Source organism: Prionailurus viverrinus, chromosome B3, assembly GCF_022837055.1.
Source record: "Prionailurus viverrinus isolate Anna chromosome B3, UM_Priviv_1.0, whole genome shotgun sequence".
Lineage (NCBI taxonomy): Eukaryota > Metazoa > Chordata > Mammalia > Carnivora > Felidae > Prionailurus > Prionailurus viverrinus.
The window spans coordinates 95,650,903-95,671,122 of record NC_062566.1 but is presented as its reverse complement, the minus strand read 5'-3'; the positions used below and the strand labels follow the sequence as shown (position 1 = coordinate 95,671,122).

Sequence of the window (20,220 nt, the reverse complement as noted above, 5' to 3'; positions counted from 1 at the left end):
GACACCATAACCCCCCAGCACCATGACCGCCACCAGGAATGAGCACTCTGAGTCAGCTGTGTGCAAAGAGGTCGGAGGTTCAGTGACCCACTGAACTGGGCTTCTTAGATCATATTAATCCCTAACCTTATTCACACTGACCATGTCCAGGCACTGTGCTGAATGTCCTGCGTGTACATACTCATTGGAGCCTCAAAATAATTGAAGAGGTGGATAATTTTATTATCCTTGTCTTATAGATGAGGAAATTAAGAGTCAGAGAGCTTAAATAACTTGTCTGAAAAAGCCTCAGCAGTCTGACAAATCTTTAATAACTCTGAGGAAATGCAGAGTTTGCTGAAAGAAAGGTTGAGTGTGTGCATCAAAGATAGCATGGGACCTGGTGGTAGAGGGGAGAGAAGGGATAGTCCGTGCTAGAAGGGTGCTCTGGAAGGGAATGAAAGGAGGTGAGTAAAGACAAGTCCCGAGGTAGCAGAAAGGGCAACATTGACAGATGGCTTGGGAGTCAAACTTTGATCTTTTTCCATTTTCTTAAAATGTGCTTTTTCCTTGTACATTTGTCAGCATTTAAAACTATGCAGAATTGCTGAATTGCTACATATACTCTTTCTTTACCATAGCCGTGTAGACTCATCCCTGCTATCTTAAATTTGGGGATATGGCCTGCCCTGTACTCTTAAATTAAGCTTTTTCTAGAGTTTTCTCACTCTAGTGGTCCTTCTTAAAAATGGGGCTCCAGTTCATTTCTAGACCAGCATACGTGGTTCTGTCTTTGCTGTGCCTTGGCATAGCTATTATGCTACACTGCTGTGCAAACACGCTTTGGTCTGATCCCCCCTCTCTTTCTCCAATTATATAAAATCACATGACTCCACAGTTAGATAAATGCCGATGCCGAGCCACAGGAGAGCAGGGCTTGGGACCAATATTTTGTTGAAGGGATCTATTTCCCCCTTTCATATGGACAGGGCTGATTCCTATTCCCCAAGCTTGCGAGAGGATACTTGGAGTAGAAGAGCAGGAAGAGGGGCTGCTCACTTTGTGCTTTCAATTCTTGTGTTGGTGTAATAAAAAGAGAGAGAGAGAGAGAGAGAACATATTTTTAATTTAGTTATGCAGGATGGTCTCCACTTGCTCTTCTAAATCTGCTCTCTCCTGTAGTATGGCCTTCATGGGCTGCTTTACCCAGGCTCCCCTGACTCTGGATTACAGCTGGGTTTGGGCAATGGGACAAACCAGCAGAAGAGTAGAGAGTAGGAGGAGAAGTCTCCAGGAAGGGAGTCCCTTTGTTCCCTCCCTGCGATTTGCCAACAGCTATGCTTCCCTACTTAGGGCTACAGCTCCAGTTGGGTGACATCTTATAGTTTGCCTCCAGTGGCTGCTTCTCCCTTGTCCCTTCAGGCCTAGGGGTGGTAGAGTGTGTAAGGGACGTCCACCATCCCTTGTCGATTCCCTCTGTAAACATGCCTTTCATTCAACAGTCCTCAGTGACCCTTTGGAGTACGCCATCTCTTTTTACTGGAAACTTCATTGATTTGACTCTTGGCAGATTCTTAAAAAATGAAACACCTGGATCACAGAATTAAACCATCCCAACTGAACTTTAATAGTACATTCATTTTAGAGGGAATACAAAATGTAATTCAAGAAAATGTACTTAACAATGAAAGGAATTGTGAAAGATACCAACAAAACACCAAAAAAAGAGTAACTTTCTGAAATAGAAAATTAATGCCCAATACATGTCTTTGGTCCCCTGTATAGACTATAACTTTAGTGAGCTGCTAGAATAACATTTATTTCCACAGTGTGTACTTAAGTTGATCACAATGCTTTGTAAATTAAGAAATCAATTATAATGCTGTTAGGTGATCGGAGGTATTTATAAATGTGTACTCAAAGAGGAAATCCAATGAAGTTAAGTGTTTGATGAGGCAGAAGATAGTCGTCAATATTTAAGTTGTAATACCACCTGCATGTGTTGGCACTGTATGTCCACACATATAAACTTCTCATTTGCAGAGAAGACTGCATCTCCATCTGTAAATGGCTCAAGCGGGGGCTCTTCCTAAATTCAGAAAACCATGAGATTTGGCTAAACGAAATAAATCTTTACATAAGTGCAAGCTAATTGTTTTCCCCTGCGTTTCAATGACACCAAAGTTTACCCCTGAATATATTGGGTTTTTTCTTAATCCAAATCAGAGCTGACATTACACGAACATTAGGACAACCCTTTCAAAGCGCACCGACATGAGCAGACAGGGGTGCCAAGAATGTAAGTGAATTACACTGAGATTGCAGTGATACCGATCGGATTTTCCCTGCTTGCCGCTCAGGGCTTACAGCCTCTGCCAGCGTGGTGGTTTTGGGTTGGCGCAGTTTCTAGAGCTTTGTTCTGGTTCTACGTTGTCATGGGTCCAAACCACTTTGAGATTCTTTTGAGGTCTTTTGGAGGCTTTCTGTATCTTCTATCAGATCTTTGGATGTTCAAGGCCATAAGTTAGTACCAGAATTTTCCAGTTCCCTCTTGGGAAACATGACCTGAGGCCACAGGGAACTGGGAACAATTTGGCTCAGAGCAGACTACTCTGGCCCATCCAATTCTGGATGCCTAACGTCAGAGCTGGGATTCTGAAGTGAAAATCCGCTATAGTTTTTCCCTTTTCATCCCAATGACTGTCGGGGACAACAAATAAAACCTGCATCTTCTTTTATCACAATTCAATTCTCTGACATACGAGGCTAAGCTCTGTGTTTTTCATTTAAGTTGAAAATGAGTCAGTAAACGTGAACAGATATGTCTGAGGTGATGGGATTTTTAGAAAGGAAATGTTTACCCGTCTAATTTTTTCTGTTACCTTTAAATTGCCATTAATAATAGGTGATTGTCTATTACACAGGATTTTTACATTTAATTCCTTCTGTGTATATGCAAACAAAACAACAGGATTCAGCCATTTAATACAGTACAAGGAACAGGAGTACATCAGGAAACAAAGCTCTAGAAATCTACCAGTTCTTAAATAAATGGCTTCAACTTTTATATATTGGGACCCCAGAGTAAATCATTTTGTTCCCACTAGAGAGACTATGTCCAACTATGCCTTTTCTTGTTTTTTGTTTGTTTTTTAAGGTTCTCAGGCATTATTTCAGAATTTTGGGGTGATGGTGAGGTGAAGAGAAGGACTATAGTTAACATTTTCATTTGGTTTCATTTGGAGGAAAAAATAGTCATCTTATAAATCAATCTTTCATATTCAAAGTAACGTTAGAATTTTATGTTTAGGAATTACCCATGAGTATAATTATTAGTCCTGTTTAGAGCAATTTCTTAACTTCAGAATACTTGTTTGCAGGGAAGATTTATTTACATGTCCAGATTTCAGTTAAGTTAAATTTTGCCTGGTTTGTTTAAATCAGTAGGAAAGCAAACCATTTATTTATTCTTTTAAAAATAAGAGCTGATTTGACATAGATTGTGTCAAAATATACTGATGCTAGATTGGTTTGGAATCACTTTAAGTGATCACCTAGTTTGATAACTACTTATAGGAAATGGTTTTGCGTAAGCAACTCAACGAGACCTTGGAAAAAACTGACATCCCCTTTTTGGTTTTTTATAATAGCTATCCTGTAATAACACACTGCAAAATAAATAAATAAATAAGGTGTTTCTACTATTCTGAAGATCATGCTGTAAGGAAAAAAAGATACTCGAATACCAAGTACTATACTGACTATTTTAACATTTAAATTACAATGAAACCATACTTTTAAAAACTTGCCAAAATAAATATAATTTTTCCACTTTTATCTCACTAAAAAATATATCTACTCTATAAACTGTTATTTGGGGGAACTCAACACTCTTCCATTTCTAAATTTTTGTTTCATAGTTTATTTTTGTGACATTTCAGATGAGTTTATGCAGGAACTAAGATGATTAAGCAGTGCAAATTTGCTGAAATATTTTAATGCCAGTATATTTTTATACCATGGCAAACATTTAGATTTAGAAACATATTAAGATATGACTCACTGTTGCATTATTTCCTATATAGTATGAGTCAAATCATGTTTCCTGGATAAAAACTTAGATGCATGAGTTTTGCTACAACAGTCACCTTATAAAGTAGATGTTAGTCACAGCCTCAGCATGAGCCTTAGAAGAGTTTCAGGGTTTACTGAGAATTGATCAGATTTTTCCATTCTTAATTCTAATACTTGGTTGCAGACATAGCCCCATAGCCTCTCCCTGGAAATAGAATGAAGAATATTAATCAGAATTAACTCTCTCAATAGCCTATTATTTCTTGTTGAGAGGAAAATTCCGAAAGTGTTCTTCATTACTGTCGGCACAACGGACATTATAAAATAAATAACCCGATACTTTGACACCCAGCTTCCGGAGGAGTAGTGAGAAGGTGACGTTAACCAGCTGAGCTTACTTACTCTTCCACGCGTAATACTGTAGTGACGAGGGAGTCCTCCCATGTGCACAAATACAACACTACAAAGTGCCTGTGATTTCCAAATTCACTGGCCAAACAAAGGGTTTCTTAAGCAATCACAAGACACCAGGCGTGGTTGCTTCCTTGTATGGACTTCGTAGAGAATACATGTGAAGTTTTCTCTGGCCTGACTGTGCACTGTATGTTTACAGCGGCAGTAGCATAGATGATTGAAATCGAACACACAGTAACTACTTAGGGTTTTAAACAAATTACAAAACCACATATGCTCTCATTCAATAGAAAGCTTAAATCAAAAGGCAACCGGATCCTAAATGCAGTTGGTTTTTTCTCAAAGGCCATGTAACATGCTCATCGAGGGCAGCTTTAATGTATTCTCCTGACACCTTCTGTGAAGTGCCTTGTCGCACCTCTGTAGCACAAACTGCTGCTGAAACGTTTGTTTACTCTGTTTTATTAGGGTAGCTTCACTTTGTTTATAAACTAACTTTTTTCATTTCTCCAAGGAGCCATTTCAAAATGATCTTCCAGATGCTGGCTAACTAAGCACTTCTTAACTACTGTCCACAAAGGTCAATCTATTTACTGGCATTTGACTGTATAGAACAGGAAGTCTGTGCTGCATCTTGTGTTCTTAATGAAACCCGACAACACAGGACTGAACGCATTAGTCTCAGAACAGGAGGCCGAAGGATGGCAAAGACCCAAGGGTCAATTATTGAATTGATGGATAAAAATCTAAGAGCTTGGAGGTCCCACTTTTCTTTTCGGGAAGAGGTTTCATTCATGTATGCAAAAATCTGTAAGAAGCAAAGAGGAAAAATTATATTAGTTTTATGTTGTAGCAGTGGATGGGATTAGACGACGTGCAATTTCTTAAGATTTAAGAACAAAATGTGTGTGTGTGTGTGTGTGTGTGTGTGTGCGTGCGTGCGCGCGCGCCAGTACGGGTAAAAGATAGGTAGAAGAATCTCATTCTTCCATGTTTATTCTTGACAAAAAACTCTGAAATGTAAGCATTGTCTCCTTCTGACACATGAGGACGTGAACTTCAGGAAAGTTAGTAACAATATGTTACATTTATTTAAAAAAAAATTTTTTTTTAATTTATTTTTGACAGAGAGAGAGAGACAGAGCATGAGCGGGGGAGGGGCAGAGAGAGAGAGGGAGACACAGAATCCGAAACAGGCTCCAGGCTCCGAGCTGTCAGCACAGAGCCTGACGCGGGGCTCAAACCCACAAACTGTGAGATCATGACCTGAGCCGAAGTCGGATGCTCAGCCTACTGAGCCACCCAGGCACCCCACAATATGTTACATTTATATCCAAACACTTAATCTGACTTAATTATCACAATTCAGGGAGAGAAGTCACCCAGAGCATGGGTTCTGGACATGGGACTGCCTGGCCTTGAATCCTGGCTCCATAGATAGCTTTGGGACCGTTGGTAAGAAAACAAATCTTTGTGCCTCAGTTTTTACATCTGTAAAATGGGTGATAATGAAAACAGTACCTACTTCTTGGGTTTTTTGGGAGGATGACCGGAAGTAATATGTGTAAGCTATGTAAAACAGTGCTCACCCAGTAAGTACCCCACAATGTTAGTTGTCACTATCTCCTTCAGTGAGGACACCAAAGTGCAGAGAAGTCAGGTGACTTTCCCAAGTCCCCAAGGGCTGGTTAGTTGGCAGAGTTGGGACAAACATTCCAACTTCCTTGACAGCGAGTAGAGTGCTCAGCCATGTGCTACATTCATGGCTATAGCCTATCTTAGAACAAATGCCCTTAGAACAACCTCCTAAATACTGGAAAGCTGACACATCTTTGCCCATTGACCAATGTTTTCAAACTGGTATACCAGTTCCCATCTGATTCCTCACATATTTGGGGATCAATGCAAGTTCTGGTCAGATTCAAAGGAATGGAACAGTACATGCTCCATGAAGATCAAACACTCCCACATGGCTTAAAACAAAGAGGAAAACAAAGGGAAATCACACCCGACTTTAAAACCAGTTCTTTATAATGTTATAGGGACTTTGTTACCAGGGGGAGCCTGTGAGTTAGAGAGCTGCGACTTCTTTCCTCCAGGCTCCTTTGCCAGAAAAAGGAATGTTTTTTTTCCTTTCCTCCTGGTACTTACTCTGCAGGCATCTGGCAATTGGATATACAAAGCAAATTGCAGGGATGGAGAAGAGTAGTCATCTTTGGGTTGCTTATGTTAGGACAAGAGCAGGAAGGTTTGGCAGCCAGAGGTGTTTATGACAGAGAATCTTGGAATAGGGAATGGAGGAAAGACTTGGCAGATGAGCAAGGAAAAAGAAGAATTGATGGTGGGTTTCCCTGATTATACAGAGAAAAGGAAAGTTAGGTGGGAACATGCAACAGAGCAATACTTTTCTTGTCAGCCAAACTATTTTGGATGAGAAATAGACAGTACTTATATGGTATATCCAAGGAGCAATTTCGAAGATTAGAATTTCAAGATAATGGTGTACAAAAGTCCAGTAGATTAGAATATATTAGTTAACACACACACATACAACTGACACTCTGTCATAGAAAAAGTCTGTAGCTGAACTTATGATCTAGTTTGGCCAAAGCATACGATGACCCTGAACTGGCTAGCCATAGCGGGCAGTGTAGACAGGGCTCAGCACTCTAGTGTCACACATGAAGATGAGTCAGGTTTTCAGTGGGGAATGACCCGTATCATAGTTCCTGATCTCATTAGAGAGCAATGGAGAGCAATAAGGAGTGAAAAATGGTTTTAGAGAATGAAGCAATTCTGTACTATTTGTTTCCTTTCCCTTTCATCCATCATACTGGGCAATTTTTAGAAATGCTTAAAATTTGTATTTCATGAGGTGGCCAAGATTTTGGAGGAGATAATTTCTTCTTTTACACTGGGAAAAGTGACATACTTTAGGGACCCTGAAGTTCATGATATAAGTTTTATCTTTTTTTACCTCACCATTTCCTTCCCCCACCCCCAACCCCACCCCCATGGTCCTCGTCTCTTGCCCAGAGCTCACCATTTTTTTTTTATTTTTTTTTTCAACGTTTATTTATTTTTGGGACAGAGAGAGACAGAGCATGAACGGGGGAGGGGCAGAGAGAGAGGGAGACACAGAATCGGAAACAGGCTCCAGGCTCTGAGCCATCAGCCCAGAGCCCGACGCGGGGCTCGAACTCACGGACCGCGAGATCGTGACCTGGCTGAAGTCGGACGCTTAACCGACTGCGCCACCCAGGCGCCCCAAGAGCTCACCATTTTTGATGTTGTGGATCCTAGGTTTGTCTTTAATTGTAAAATACACATAGCATAAAAATCTACCATTTTAACCATGTTCAAGTGTAAAATCAGTGGCATTAAGTACATTTATATTGTTGTGCAACTATGTTGTTTATTTTTTTTATTTTCTGTATATCAAGATGTTTTGACATTTTAAAACCTTTCTGGTTGGGAAGAGATTGCCTCTCCCCAGGGCTAGCCATTCTTTTTTTTTTTTTTTTTTTAATGTTTATTTATGTATTTTGGGAAAAAGAGAGAGAGACAGGGATAGAGGGAGGGAGGGAGGGAGGGAGGGAGGAAGTGGGGGAGGGGGAGAGGGAGAGGGAGAGGGAGAGAGAGAATCCCAAGCAGGCTCTACACTGTCAGCACAGAGTGATGCAAGGCTCGATCTCGCTAACTGTGAAATCAGGACCTGAGCTGAAATCCAGAGTTGGACCCTTAACTGACTAAGCCACCCAGGTGCCCCAGGGCTAGCCATTCTTTAGAGACAGCCCAGGGCTCACCCAGGAGCTGTCCTTTGATATGCAAAGTAACCAAGCCTGAGCCCCTCCACGTGGTCCTGTATCCCAGGGGCAATATTCCTCTGGAGAGGCCCAGGCTGTCCTCCGGCTCCTGCTCCTTCTGCCTCCTGATCTACTCTAGTACCTTCCTTGCGGCTCTGGTGTTGTGCAGTGTTTGCTGTATGATACAACTTATTTTCCCGAGCCTTTCCTGTGCTCCTCTTCTGGCTGCACCGGACTGGCCATCACGTAAAAGAACACGGAATAGCAACCATCGCCACCATCCATCTCCAGAACCTTTTCTTCATCACACCAAACTGAAACCCTGTACCCGTTAAACAGTAACTCCACATTTCCTTCTCCCTCCAGCCGATCCTAGGTTTTAATGAAAGGCTGACACATTGGATATATCAATTAATAACGTTTCACTGCTACTCTGAAATCAGCTTCCAAGGCTGATAGAATTTATATGTGTTTTTGCACACCTGACTAACAAATTTGCTATGAACAATCTAAACGAGTCAAGTTCAGTTTTGATTCCTTAGGATAGAGGCTCTCTCTACAGGGCTTTGCTAAGAATATAGAGTTTGATTTGGTACCTACAAGGTGGTATGGATCTAAATTAGTGTTCTTTAGATTTATCTTCTTTTTTTTTTTTTTTAACATTTATTTATTTTTGAGACAGAGAGAGAGCATGAACAGGGGAGGGCCAGAGAAAGAGGGAGACACAGAATCTGAAACAGGCTCCAGGCTCTGAGCTGTCAGCACAGAGCCCGACGCGGGGCTCGAACCCACGGACCGCGAGATCATGACCTGAGCCGAAGTCAGACGCTTAACCGACTGAGCCACCCAGGCACCCCTAGATTTATCTTCTTTAGAACACTTTCAGCCTCTCATGGAAAGCTTCCTCTTGGCTCTGACTGGGTACTGTGATTCTGGGCTACTTTTCTACTATTAATGCAACTCCATCGTGGTTTCAGAATTTGGGGGCAAATGAGAACTTTATTTGGTTGTTCACTGAAATCACCTGAGGACTGTTAAAAGACTACTCTGATGGCTTGCTCCCACCCCCAGAGACTCTGATTTAATTAATCTGGGCTGTAACATGGGTGTCCTCAGGTTTTTTAACCCCCCCCCACCGGATGATTCTAACATGCAACCAAGGCTGGGAACCACTGTTTTAGAACCTTTACCCAACCCCTGAAACAGCTGAAAATTATTCATTTATCACACTTAACAACAAAAGACCCATCAGTCAAACAAATGACGTTAGCTTCCAGAATTCAGTTCATGATCATTACTATACAATCGGATTTTCCTTTGGAAATTGAACCCTATGTGGATAGCAGTTAATATTTACTGAAGACTTATGTGTGCCAGGCATGGGGCTAAGCGATTTGTAAGTCTCATTCTGTTTAATCCTTACACAAACTTGCAAAATATGATTATTCCTGTTTTAGTGAGGAGGAAATCAAGGCCTAGTAGATTAGTTACCATGCCCCAAGTCACCCTCCAGGGAAGGAGGGAAGTCATGGAGAAGCCACACTCAAGCAGTGGGACCAAAACCCTCCTTTTAGCCACTACACAGTCTGCCACCTTCTCCGTAAACAACCTGTGATACAAAGGCTCACGTGAAGTTCACAGCTAACCGGTTACGGGTTTGTAAGAGGCTTGTTTGCAAAAGTGTTACAAAGGTTTGTGGCTATCGCTGCTCCTGTCTATATAGTTAAAAACCACAGCTATAGCTAAGTAGCTACTTGTCTTTCTTTGGGTTTTTTTTTTCCCCCCTTCACACTTTTTACAGTTAAACTGCAGGCAGAGACTGCCATAAGTTTACCTGCCTTGTGAAAGACATTAGGGTATCCTGCCTATGGTTTTGTATAATCCATTCTTTAAAAAACTTTTGGTGTCCACTATACTTCCAAAAACTTTTTTTAAACACAGAACTTTTGGGGGGACGTTATTTTCCAGGCATATGATGTTTTACAGAAATCCCTTCCCCCAAACCATAGGTGCTTTGTGGTAGAGGGGACGGGAGCCTATTTCCCTAGGAAGACTGGGGCAGGGATATGGCTCCAGTACTAAAGAGTGTTCCCTGCCTTGTGCTTCAGGTGATCCCGGGACTGGACCCAAAAGAGAGTTCATGCTAAAGTCTGGAGCTCTGGGCCTGCACGTTCCAGGGTGCTGGCCCTTAACTCTTTGAGAAAATGATAGGCACGGTGGAACATCTACCTCGAACTCCTATAAACACAAGATTTTGCAAATGATTTGAAAGTGATCCATGTGCTGCCCGTGTTGTGCAAAAACAACCCTGGTCTAAAGGAAGTTCTGGCCCTCCCCGCCTGCACTTTCCCTATCCCCGGCCCTTCCCATCACCCATATGTCCTAACTGCAGAAGACTTAAGCCTAGTGTTCCGTTACAGGGGGCAATTTTAGGCAGCAGATTATTCTGAGAAAAATGAAGCTTGGTGTATCTTGGCCATATAAACTGAGGCACAGTGGATATGAGCTCAAGATAAGGGAGGGGAATGGTGGTCAGAAACCACAAAATAGAGGACAGGAGAAGCCACAGAAACCGAGCCGACCAAGTTGCAGATTAACTGGGTCTTAAGCCTTGGTGGAAAGAGACTTGCTGTCCTCCTGAACACTGTGGGGAGATGAGTCCCTCACCATTTCTATTCTATTCTATGCTATGCCATTCCATTCTTTCTTTCTTTTTTTTTTACTTAATACTGTGATGGACTCTTGACATGCCAAAAAAGAAATACACCATCCCTAAAGCTGTTTTTCCATAAAGTGAGGGCCTGGCCTCAATTATCTGAAAGAGCAGTGATGACTAACTTAAAGGGTGTAGACATAATGTGCAGCTTTTCTTTTGGAAGAAGAACTATGGCTCTTGCTGTCTAAATTTTAAAAATTCAGTGTAATTGTGTCTTTATTCACAACCACCGTTTTATAATGGTGAAGGAAGAGGTGTCAACCGAAAACATTACTTTAGAGGAACATTCTCTTTTAAAATAATTTTTTTAATGTTTATTATTTTTGAGAGAGAGAGAAAGAGAGAGACAGAATGTGAGCAGGGTAGGGGCCAAGAGAGAGGGAGACACAGAATCCGAAGCAGGCTCCAGGCTCTGAGCTGTCAGCACAGAACCGGATGCGCGGCTCAAACTCACAAACCGTGAGATCATGACCTGAGCCGAAGTCGGATGCTTAACCGACTGAGCCACCCAGACAGCCCTAAAGGAACATTCTCTTAAAAGGTCACATGTCTTAAAATGATTTCACTAATCCCCAAACACATCGTTGGTGATGCATAAATGATAAAGGGATTTCCAGCCGTTCATGGATAGAACTTAAAATATTACCAAACAAATTCATTGTGGTTATGCATGAAGAGTTCTGAGATTCTTTCATCCTTAATAGCATTGTGATATTTTGCACATACGTAATTGACAAATTTCATATGTTTTACAACCCCCATTCACGTTACATTTTACATAAAGAGTTCCAGGAATGAACAGAAAACTCCAGTACTGTTTACTTGAGTTTGCTCTGTATTTTGAAGACCATATTTCCACTAATCAGACTGCCTAGAAATTATAGCCCTAAAGAATTTCTAAAGATGAAGACATTATTTTAGAATGAGCCAACGGTTCACTTTTGAAACTTCAGAACTGAATAATATATTCTAATGGCAAGTGGAAAGCAATTTAAAATGACCAGCAGTTATCCACAGCTATTGGGAATGTAGGGACTGAGTGGCTTGATGTGGGTTGGAAATTAAAATACAAACATTATCTGAGGCAAGATTGGAGGTCTGATATATTTTCTGTGTTCTGTTCCATTTCAGGAAGAAAGTTTCTATTTATCTCTGTGAAATGATGACAACAGCTGATCAACATAAGGAGGAATTCATTAATTTATACACTATCCCTTTAGTACATAAACAGTTTGGAATATGTTGTTGGTCCCATGCATGATTTCATATTGGACAGCCAAAATAATGTCATTTCCTGAAAATACCATGTTTTGTTTTGTTTTGTTTTTTTATCACGTAAGAAATGTTTTATGTGTACCAACAGAAGATTTTATGTGAGGGGTAATCTGATTATTTCTTAATTTAGACCAACATTTGTATTAGCCAGTCTCCTTAAATCTCCGTCTCAGCCTTTTAATTCATAGGACTGTGGAGAAGAAAAAAGAAACCGCACACTTGGCCCCAGCTCCTTGATCTGGCATGCAGAAAAAGGTCTTTGCCATTTGATTTTTAAAGTGAACAAATTGGAATTGAGACAAAGCGGTCCAGATATTTATAACATCCTTACCATTCTTTTGTGAAAAGTTGGATGAATCTTCTCATATGCAACCCCCGAAATGAGTACTTTCTCTCTGCTAGTACTGTGGCTAAGAGGACAGGCTCTGTGCTTCAATTGCCCGGCTGTGAACCCCAGTTCCAACACTCACTAGCTGTCGGACCCAGGGTAAGGTATTTGCCTCATCTGTAAAATGGGAACAATAATACTATCTATTTTATAGGTTGTTGTGAAGATAATAAGTTAGGTATGTAAAAATTAGCACTCAAAAGGTTAGCCATTTTGATGTTGATAATAATGATATTTGAGGGTTGAGCTTGACTTCATTATAAGGTGCTGGGCATTTTACATTTTGCTAGTTCCACTTCCAACCTTTGGAAGTCCTAGACTCATGTTCTTGGAGCAAGCAGTAATTCTAACCTGCCTACACCTTGGGACAATGGCTGACACAAATAGTTGCAGGTTTCCTAAATTCCCCACTCCCCTCCCTCCTTCCCTCCCTCCTGGCATGCTGGAAGAGGCTGGTGCCCCACTGGATACACAGCTGTCAAATCTCCTCTTTACTGGGCCAGTGGAGTGGTGTGGCCCACTTTTGAGGGACACAGAAAGCAGCTCTGTTATCCCGAGGAAGGGGTAGAGATAGAGTAGATTGCTAGTACTTTCTGGGGACACAAGGAAGACAATTAGTTGGGATAGCTGATTCATAATCACTTTACATTGGTTACATTTTGAAGTGATAATATTTTGGATATTTGGGGTTAAATAAAATTGATGAATTTTTACCATTTCTCTTTACTTTTTGTTATTTGGCTAATAGAACATTACAAATTCCATATGTGGCACAAGTGTATTTCTATTGGACTGCATGTGTTCTGTTAGAGGAACAGGAGAACTTCTGAATGCAATCACAGGTCTTTGCCTTGTCCCGGTTAGGGTGCGTGGAAATGATTACTGCCTTGTATGGGAGATTGGTGTAGGCCATTTCTGACCACAATTTTCGTGTGGGCCAAGTAGACAAAAAGGACATGAGCAGAAGGTGCCCCCCAGGGCCCGTGGCAAGCATTCTGAAATAACAGAATGTATGCACCAAACAGTAGCTGTGATTTTTAAATCATCAGATAAGCTCTCCATGAAATAACTTAAGTCAGGATACTGCAGCATTTCATAAGGTTTCAAGTGCTATGTAAATGAAAGATTCTAACAAGCACCAATAATCTATTGACAAAGCAAATTAGTGAGCGGTCAATGTAAATTTCCTTATTCAAAGATGGCTTGAGGGGCACCTGGGTGGCTCAATCGGTTGAGCACCAACTCTTGACTTGGGCTTGGCTCACTCAGGTCATGATCTCAGGTCGTGGGATCGAGCTCTGAGTCAGGTTCCATGCTGAGCATGGCTCCTGCTTGAGATTCTCTCCCATTCCTCTCCCTCTGCTCCTCCCCCAGTTTCTCTCTTTCTCTCAAAAATAAAATAAAATTAGAAGAAAAAAAAAGATGACTTGATACTTCCCATTTAAGGTACAGTTCAAATACCTGTTTGGGGCCTAGTGAGTTACCTACACTTCATCTGTATAACTTGTCATGTTAGCCCCAAGGTGAGAATCAGTGTCTGACTTTCTGATTATGTTCACTCTAGGCTTTTTCCCTGTTCTTTGGGAATCTTTGCCATGCATACATGCAGAAGCAAACCTGGATAATATTTGCTGATAGTACCAATGCCACTATCATAAATTGCCCTCATAATCCTCATCTGGTGTCCCCAACCCATAAACAGGCGATCTAAATAAAAACACAGCTTCAAAGTGAATCTCCTACTCCCCACTCCTTCTAACCAGACTTCTAGGCTCTAAGCCCCTTGCATCTGGCAACTCTGGAGCAGTCTCTGGCTTAATAGTAAATAAAGGGGGAAAATAAATTTTCATATGAATATGTGTATGTATACACAGAGGGCTTGAAAATCAACATACAGCAATAACCGAGATCTCATGATAAAAGGCAAATTTATTTGAAAACAGGAACCTGTTGAAAATCACTGCCTTTATCTTTTATGCTGTATGTATGCAGTGGATTAGTCATGATCAGAGGAGAGACTTTTTCCTCCTGCTGTCTTCCTCTAAAGGGCTTAGGGAATAACAATCCTTTTCACAAGCCTGTGGTCCTCTCTGAGCCCATTCCCAAGGTATTTAATTGGCTGGGGAAGGGGTATTTTTATATATATGCACTCAAAGATCACAGAGGAAACTCCAAGAACTGACCTCCCCATTTGCACCAGGCCAAGACCAACACTACCCACATCAGAAAGGGTTTATGGCCTCTGAGTTGTATTCTAAGTTGCTTAGTGGAACTAGACATTCTTTCTCTCAAAGACACATGTTCTGCATATTAGTCCTGACCACCCCCCCCAAAAGGTGATTTAATTCCTATTATGCCACCAAACATTTCTACTTGTAAAACAAAAGAAACGCATAGAAGCCATGTCAGTTTCTATATCACAGCCTTTCTGTTGCACAAACTCCCTGGTTCAGGGTGGAATAGAAGATGTGGCCTCTCGTGGTCCTACTTCATTTCAGAAGAGGGCACCTTTGTGTAACTTATTGATTCAGACCAGCTTCTGCCCCAACAGAGAATGGGGGGTAGAAGTGTGAGGACAATGGGGACCAGAGAGAAGAGAACATAGCTATGAATCCAAGTTAATTTAGGGGGCAAGGTGTCCTTTTCCACCCTGGAGGATGAGTATATGCAAGTAATCAAAAGCAGTGATGGAGGCGGGAAGTAAGATAAAGTCACTTCTCTAGCTTCTACAGGTCAGACCTGCTATTGGTAGGCACTATCCATCTCTTCTTTTCTCCAAGATGGTGCCAGGAGGGAGTTATGGCCAACTGCTTACATCCTTCGGGGTCAACCTTGTTCTTTTTTTTAAACTTAAAAAAAAAAAAAAAAAAAATATATATATATATATATATATATATATATATATATATATATATTTGAGAGAGAGGGAGAGAGACATAGAGCACAAGCGGAGAAGGGGCAGAGAGAGAGGGAGACACAGAATCTGAAGCAGGCTCTGAGATGGCAGCACAGAGACTGATGTGGGGCTTGAACCCACAAACCATGAGATCATGACCTGAGATGAAGTCGGGGCCTTAACCAACTGAGCCACCCAGGCGCCCCTCAGCCTTGTTCTTTTGAAGACTGGGAAGTGGCGCTGCGAAACTCCCAGTCCCCAGCTTCCAGTATGAGGCCAGTGCCTGCTCAGACACATACCGGGCTCTGCTACCTGTTCCACCAGAGGAGACTCAAACTCACAGCATTATAGAGCTGACTGCTAAGCCTGCACCAAACCAGGCCAGCACCCATCCCCGAACCTAGGCACCCATCTTCAGTTCCCCAGGCAGCCTCTGGCCTGCTGGGTCATGGCACATGCTGTACATGCCTAACTCTCCCAACCTTGAGATGGACCAGCCATTCCTGTGTGTGGCTTTGTGCTCATAAAGCGTATGACTCTAAACTGAAGAAACCCTGTAGATATTTCTGATAGTGATATGAAAAGAATACTTTGTAAGAGGGTACAAATGCCTTCTTTAGAGGAATTGCAAAAGCTTAGCGAGGGGTTTCTCCAAGCAACCAACTTTGCCTTTAATTAGCATTATGGACATATTATGAGGTCCACGTTTTTTCATGGCCACAAAGAGTTACATCCCCAATAGGTAAACTGGGAAACTTGTGAACTGTTTGCTGAACTTTTATGACAAGTAATGAATGCTCTGACTTTATCAACAGGGACCCTTCTCAATGGCAGCTGGAATGCTGTGGGTTGGCCACCACATTGTGTGTTGGGAGAAACAGAAGTCAAAGCACAGAGAACACAGACCCATGGGTAGGGGGTACAGGAAGGTGACCTGAAGCTCAGGGAAGTCAGGTTGTAACTGACACCCATCCAAAGGTGGAGGGGGCTGCCTCCTCCACAGGCACTGAGCCAGGCTAGCAGAGGCTGGGGTGGGGGTGGGGGGTGGCTTTTAACCCTCTGACAGTGGTCTGGGCTGGCTTAGTGGAGGGTCAAGGCTCCCTTTCAGGGGACTGTACTAGGTGTAAGAAACACTAGCATAGAGTCAGCGGGTTAGGGGAGCAGGGAAGTGGAGTAAAGGTGAGAAGCCAGAGGAGAAGGCTCTAGGCCTCCCCAGGACCTATTCTTACAAGTTGCAAAAGTGAGTCAGAAGGCTGCCCAGAGCCGGGCTATGGAAATCAAGTGGCTTAACTTACTGTGAAAGGCAAGGAGCACACAGCAAAGGTGATGGTCATAATAGCCAGGAGAATGAGGTGGTCTGTCTCCTCTGCCATGGACAGCCTTTCCCCTCTCCTGCGGGCCCCAGGGGCGTCCCGGCAGCTGCCCAAGGAGGGCCCGCAGCGGCTTCTCCTGCTCCGACGGTGCATGCGGATGAGGTTGAGGATGACGCTGAAGTTGCAGGCGAGCACCGCGACGATGAGGAGGAGCAGCAGGGTGGCATACAACTGCAGGTACGTAGTCTGGCCGTGCTCGATGAAGCACCACGTCCCGGGGCAGTACTGGACGTACTGCCCGTAGTTCAGCAACGGCAGCGAGCAAAAGAGTAGGGAGACGGCGTAGATGGTGGGCAGCACTGCCAGGCCGCTGCGGCGCGTGACACGACGCTGGTAGAAGTAGGGGTGCCCGATGGACAGGTAGCGCTCCAGGGCCATGGCGAAGAGCATGAGCATCGTGGCCAGGCTGAAGAAGGTCATGGCGAAGGCGAAGTAGGTGCACGCACGGCTCTCAGGCGCCAGCGCCACCAGGGTCTGGTTCCGAGCGTAGGAAGCCAGCACCACCGGGCTGATGAGGCAGGTCCCAAGCAGGTCGGTGAACACCAGCTCTGTCACCAGCACGTGGAACAAGGAGACCGAGTTCCCGCGTCCCGCGCTGCGTCCCGCGTCCCCCCGCCAGCGGCGCGCCAGCAGCGCCAGAGCGATGAGGTTCCCCAGCACCCCGGCCGAGAACATCACTGAGCTGATGGCCGGACTTTCGCCGGAGGGGAGCCACTGCCGCGACCCGCAGTCCTCGGGCCAGGAGTCATTGGAGATATTGCCCATGGTGGAGCGCCGGCAGGAGAGAGGCGCCCTCCTCTCCCGGCTCGTACCTGGGAGGAGGAGGGTCTGAGAGCACTCCGGCACGCAGAGGGAAAGGGGGAGGGATCCTAGTCCAGAGCCCCCTTCCGGCCCCCAGCGCGCCCAGGGCAGGCTCGGCCCCAGGGCTCGCGTCGCTCCGGGAGAGGCCACTAGGCTGCAGCATCCGGGCGGCGCTCAGGGCTCCTCTGCCGATCCGCGCTCCTCTCGGCCGCGGCCCCGCGCCCAGGGGGCGGCCGCCACCACTCCGCACCCGCCTGGGGACGGACTCAGAAGCGGAGTCACCGTCCCCAGGGCTAGCGCCCGCAAACCGCCCCAGAGGTGGGACGCGCGCGTCCCACCCCGTGGGGGCACTGCGAGTTCACTGCGAGGTCGTCAGCGGGGAGAGGGGAGGAGACGGCCCCGACCCCGAACGCCGGCCCGGCCCCGCGGGCGCTGGGCTGGAGCTTCGCTGGGGCCCCGCTCCCACCCAAACCCTGGGCAGTGGGTGCTGGAAGCCGCACGGCCGCCGACCTCGGCTAGGAAGCGTTGAGCCCAGGCGGAGCGCTGGGAGAGAGCGGGGCACTTGTGGGGTGTGCGCAGAATTCACGGAAGGCGAAAACGGGAAAGCAAGAGTGACTCACCAGACAATGGAGAAGTTTGGAGGGCCAGTCCCGGCCGTGTGCATAAGAAGGGAACAGCAGACACTAAAGACAGCTTGCAGTAAGATCAGTGTTCTTTTTCTTTTTTCTTTTCTTTTAACATTCTCAGGAAGATAAGCCAAGGGGCTGGGACCAAAATTGGGAGGAAGTTGAAAGTACGCCTGGTGGGTGTGAGGAACCGAACCAGGCGCGCCGCTGAGCTGCCTGTTGCATTGTCGGCTTTGACTCGGTTGCCAGCATTTCGCCTTTTCCTGTGTCAACACCAGAACGGCTAACCACTCGTTTCAGCAAGCAAGCAAGAATGAAAAGAAAAAAGAGAAAGAAATGTTCCTGATGTGTGGAATTGTGTTTGTGAACACAGCTGGAAAGCACCGCACGGCGGCTCTCCACTCAAGATCGGCCCTGAGAGAAAATGTTGCTCAGGATTAATCTTTTCATGCTAACTGTGCAGAGCACATTTGGAAAGACCCATCCCTGGTAAAGTGTATTACTAAGTGGCCAGTTTTAGAAACTAGGGCTGACGAACGTGTCACAGTTGCAGACTCCTGAAAATGGGCTGGTGTTTAAAACAACAACAAAAAATCCAGTTTGATGGTCGAAAGGGGGTAATTCTATTCTGTGAGGAAGGTCATAGCCACTTGGGGACGGGAGGAAGACTGGGAGGTGGAAGGATCTGCATAGGGAACAGGCAAGGGGAAAAAGTCATCAGGGTGGAAGAAAGAAAAAATTACCTGTTGAAGAACACATCTTACTCGCCATGAATATGTTAGCTCACCTTGATACTTGGTCTGGGAATTGGAATGGAGATGGGGCTCCCAAAGGACAAGTTCACAGGGAGTCTATTTTTCTCAAATAAGGAGTTCAGCAGTCACAGGTAGGTGGGCTTCTCAGGACCCACCTCCTTCTGTTCTCCAGCCCTTTATTCCTAGCATACCGGCTTTCAGTCTACATGTTCTTTCCCCATGTAGTCACCAGTCAGGATTCAACCAGAGAAAAAGAACCACTATAAGTGATGAAGAACGACAGATTTATTGTTAGGCACCAGATCTGTGCTGTTCAACATAGTAGCCACTAGCCACATGTGGCAGTGTAAATGAATTAAGATGAACTGAGAGTAAAAATGTAGTTTCTCGGTTGCACTAGGTACACTTCAAGTGCTCGATAGCCACATGCATGTGGCTAGTGGCTATCGTTGGGCACCTCATATACAAAACATTTCCATCATCACAGAAGTTCTATTGGAGAATGAGGCATCAGACCTTACATGATTGTGGGAGCTCATTGAGAAGTCTGTTCAAAGCTGTTTGAGGTCTTTGATTCTAGTATTGAATGTGAAGTCACCATAGGTCAGACAGAATGGCAGTCAGGGTAGAAAGCTAGACCTGGATAAAAGCAAGTACAGGCTTGGAACCTGCAGGGGCTAACTGGAATTCATGAAAAACTAGAATCCTCTAAGACAGACTGGATTTGTGTGTGTCCCTCACTACCTCTGACCTTGATAACAGGCATACTGCAGAAGAAGCTGGCATCCTTCATGGGGCTGCACATGCACTTGGCTTAGGACACGGAGAAGCTGAAGGAGGACACCCGACCGGCAAGGTGAGCCAGCAGATGAGTGACAATGTACTAGAGTCACCACTGTGCCTGGAGCCCTTGCATTGTCCTTCAGAGCATGAAAACCATGGCTGCTGCTTCGCCGCTGCCCTCTCAATCACATACAGCACTTCTCTTGTGGCTAATGCTAACCTTGAAACCATGCAGAATTCTGGAGAACAGATCCTGCTCAGCTGAGTTGACCCAGTATAAAGCTACCACACTGCCCCGTGGGTCCAGGCATGAAGTCTGCATTGAAAGAGGAGG

The 20,220-nt window shown here is 44.3% G+C and overlaps 1 protein-coding gene across 2 annotated transcripts; it reads right to left on the bottom strand.

Moving 5' to 3' along the window:
• Nucleotides 1-1,582: 1,582 nt before the first annotated feature.
• Nucleotides 1,583-18,709, bottom strand: PTGER2 (prostaglandin E receptor 2). 2 transcript variants are annotated; one of them, XM_047863102.1, is made up of 3 exons: nt 18,343-18,709; nt 16,844-17,733; nt 1,583-5,275 (listed from the first exon to the last, which is right to left on the bottom strand). In XM_047863102.1, the coding sequence occupies exons 2-3, from the start codon at nt 17,684-17,686 to the stop codon at nt 5,054-5,056; spliced, it is 1,065 nt and encodes a 354-aa protein (XP_047719058.1). In that variant the 5' UTR covers nt 17,687-17,733; nt 18,343-18,709; the 3' UTR covers nt 1,583-5,053. The 2 variants fall into 2 exon arrangements, with proteins under 2 accessions (XP_047719058.1, XP_047719057.1); XM_047863101.1 differs by having other exon boundaries at nt 16,844-18,709.
• Between the last annotated feature and the right edge of the window lie 1,511 nt (nt 18,710-20,220).

Coding starts and splice junctions, on each gene's coding strand:
- PTGER2 (XM_047863101.1), bottom strand. CDS start 17,686: ATGGGCAATATCTCCAATGACTCCTGGCCCGAGGACTGCGGGTCGCGG. Junction 5,276..16,843: donor TGTGCTCCTTGCCTTTCACA/GTAAGTTAAGCC, acceptor TGCTTCTTACAG/ATTTTTGCATACATGAATGA.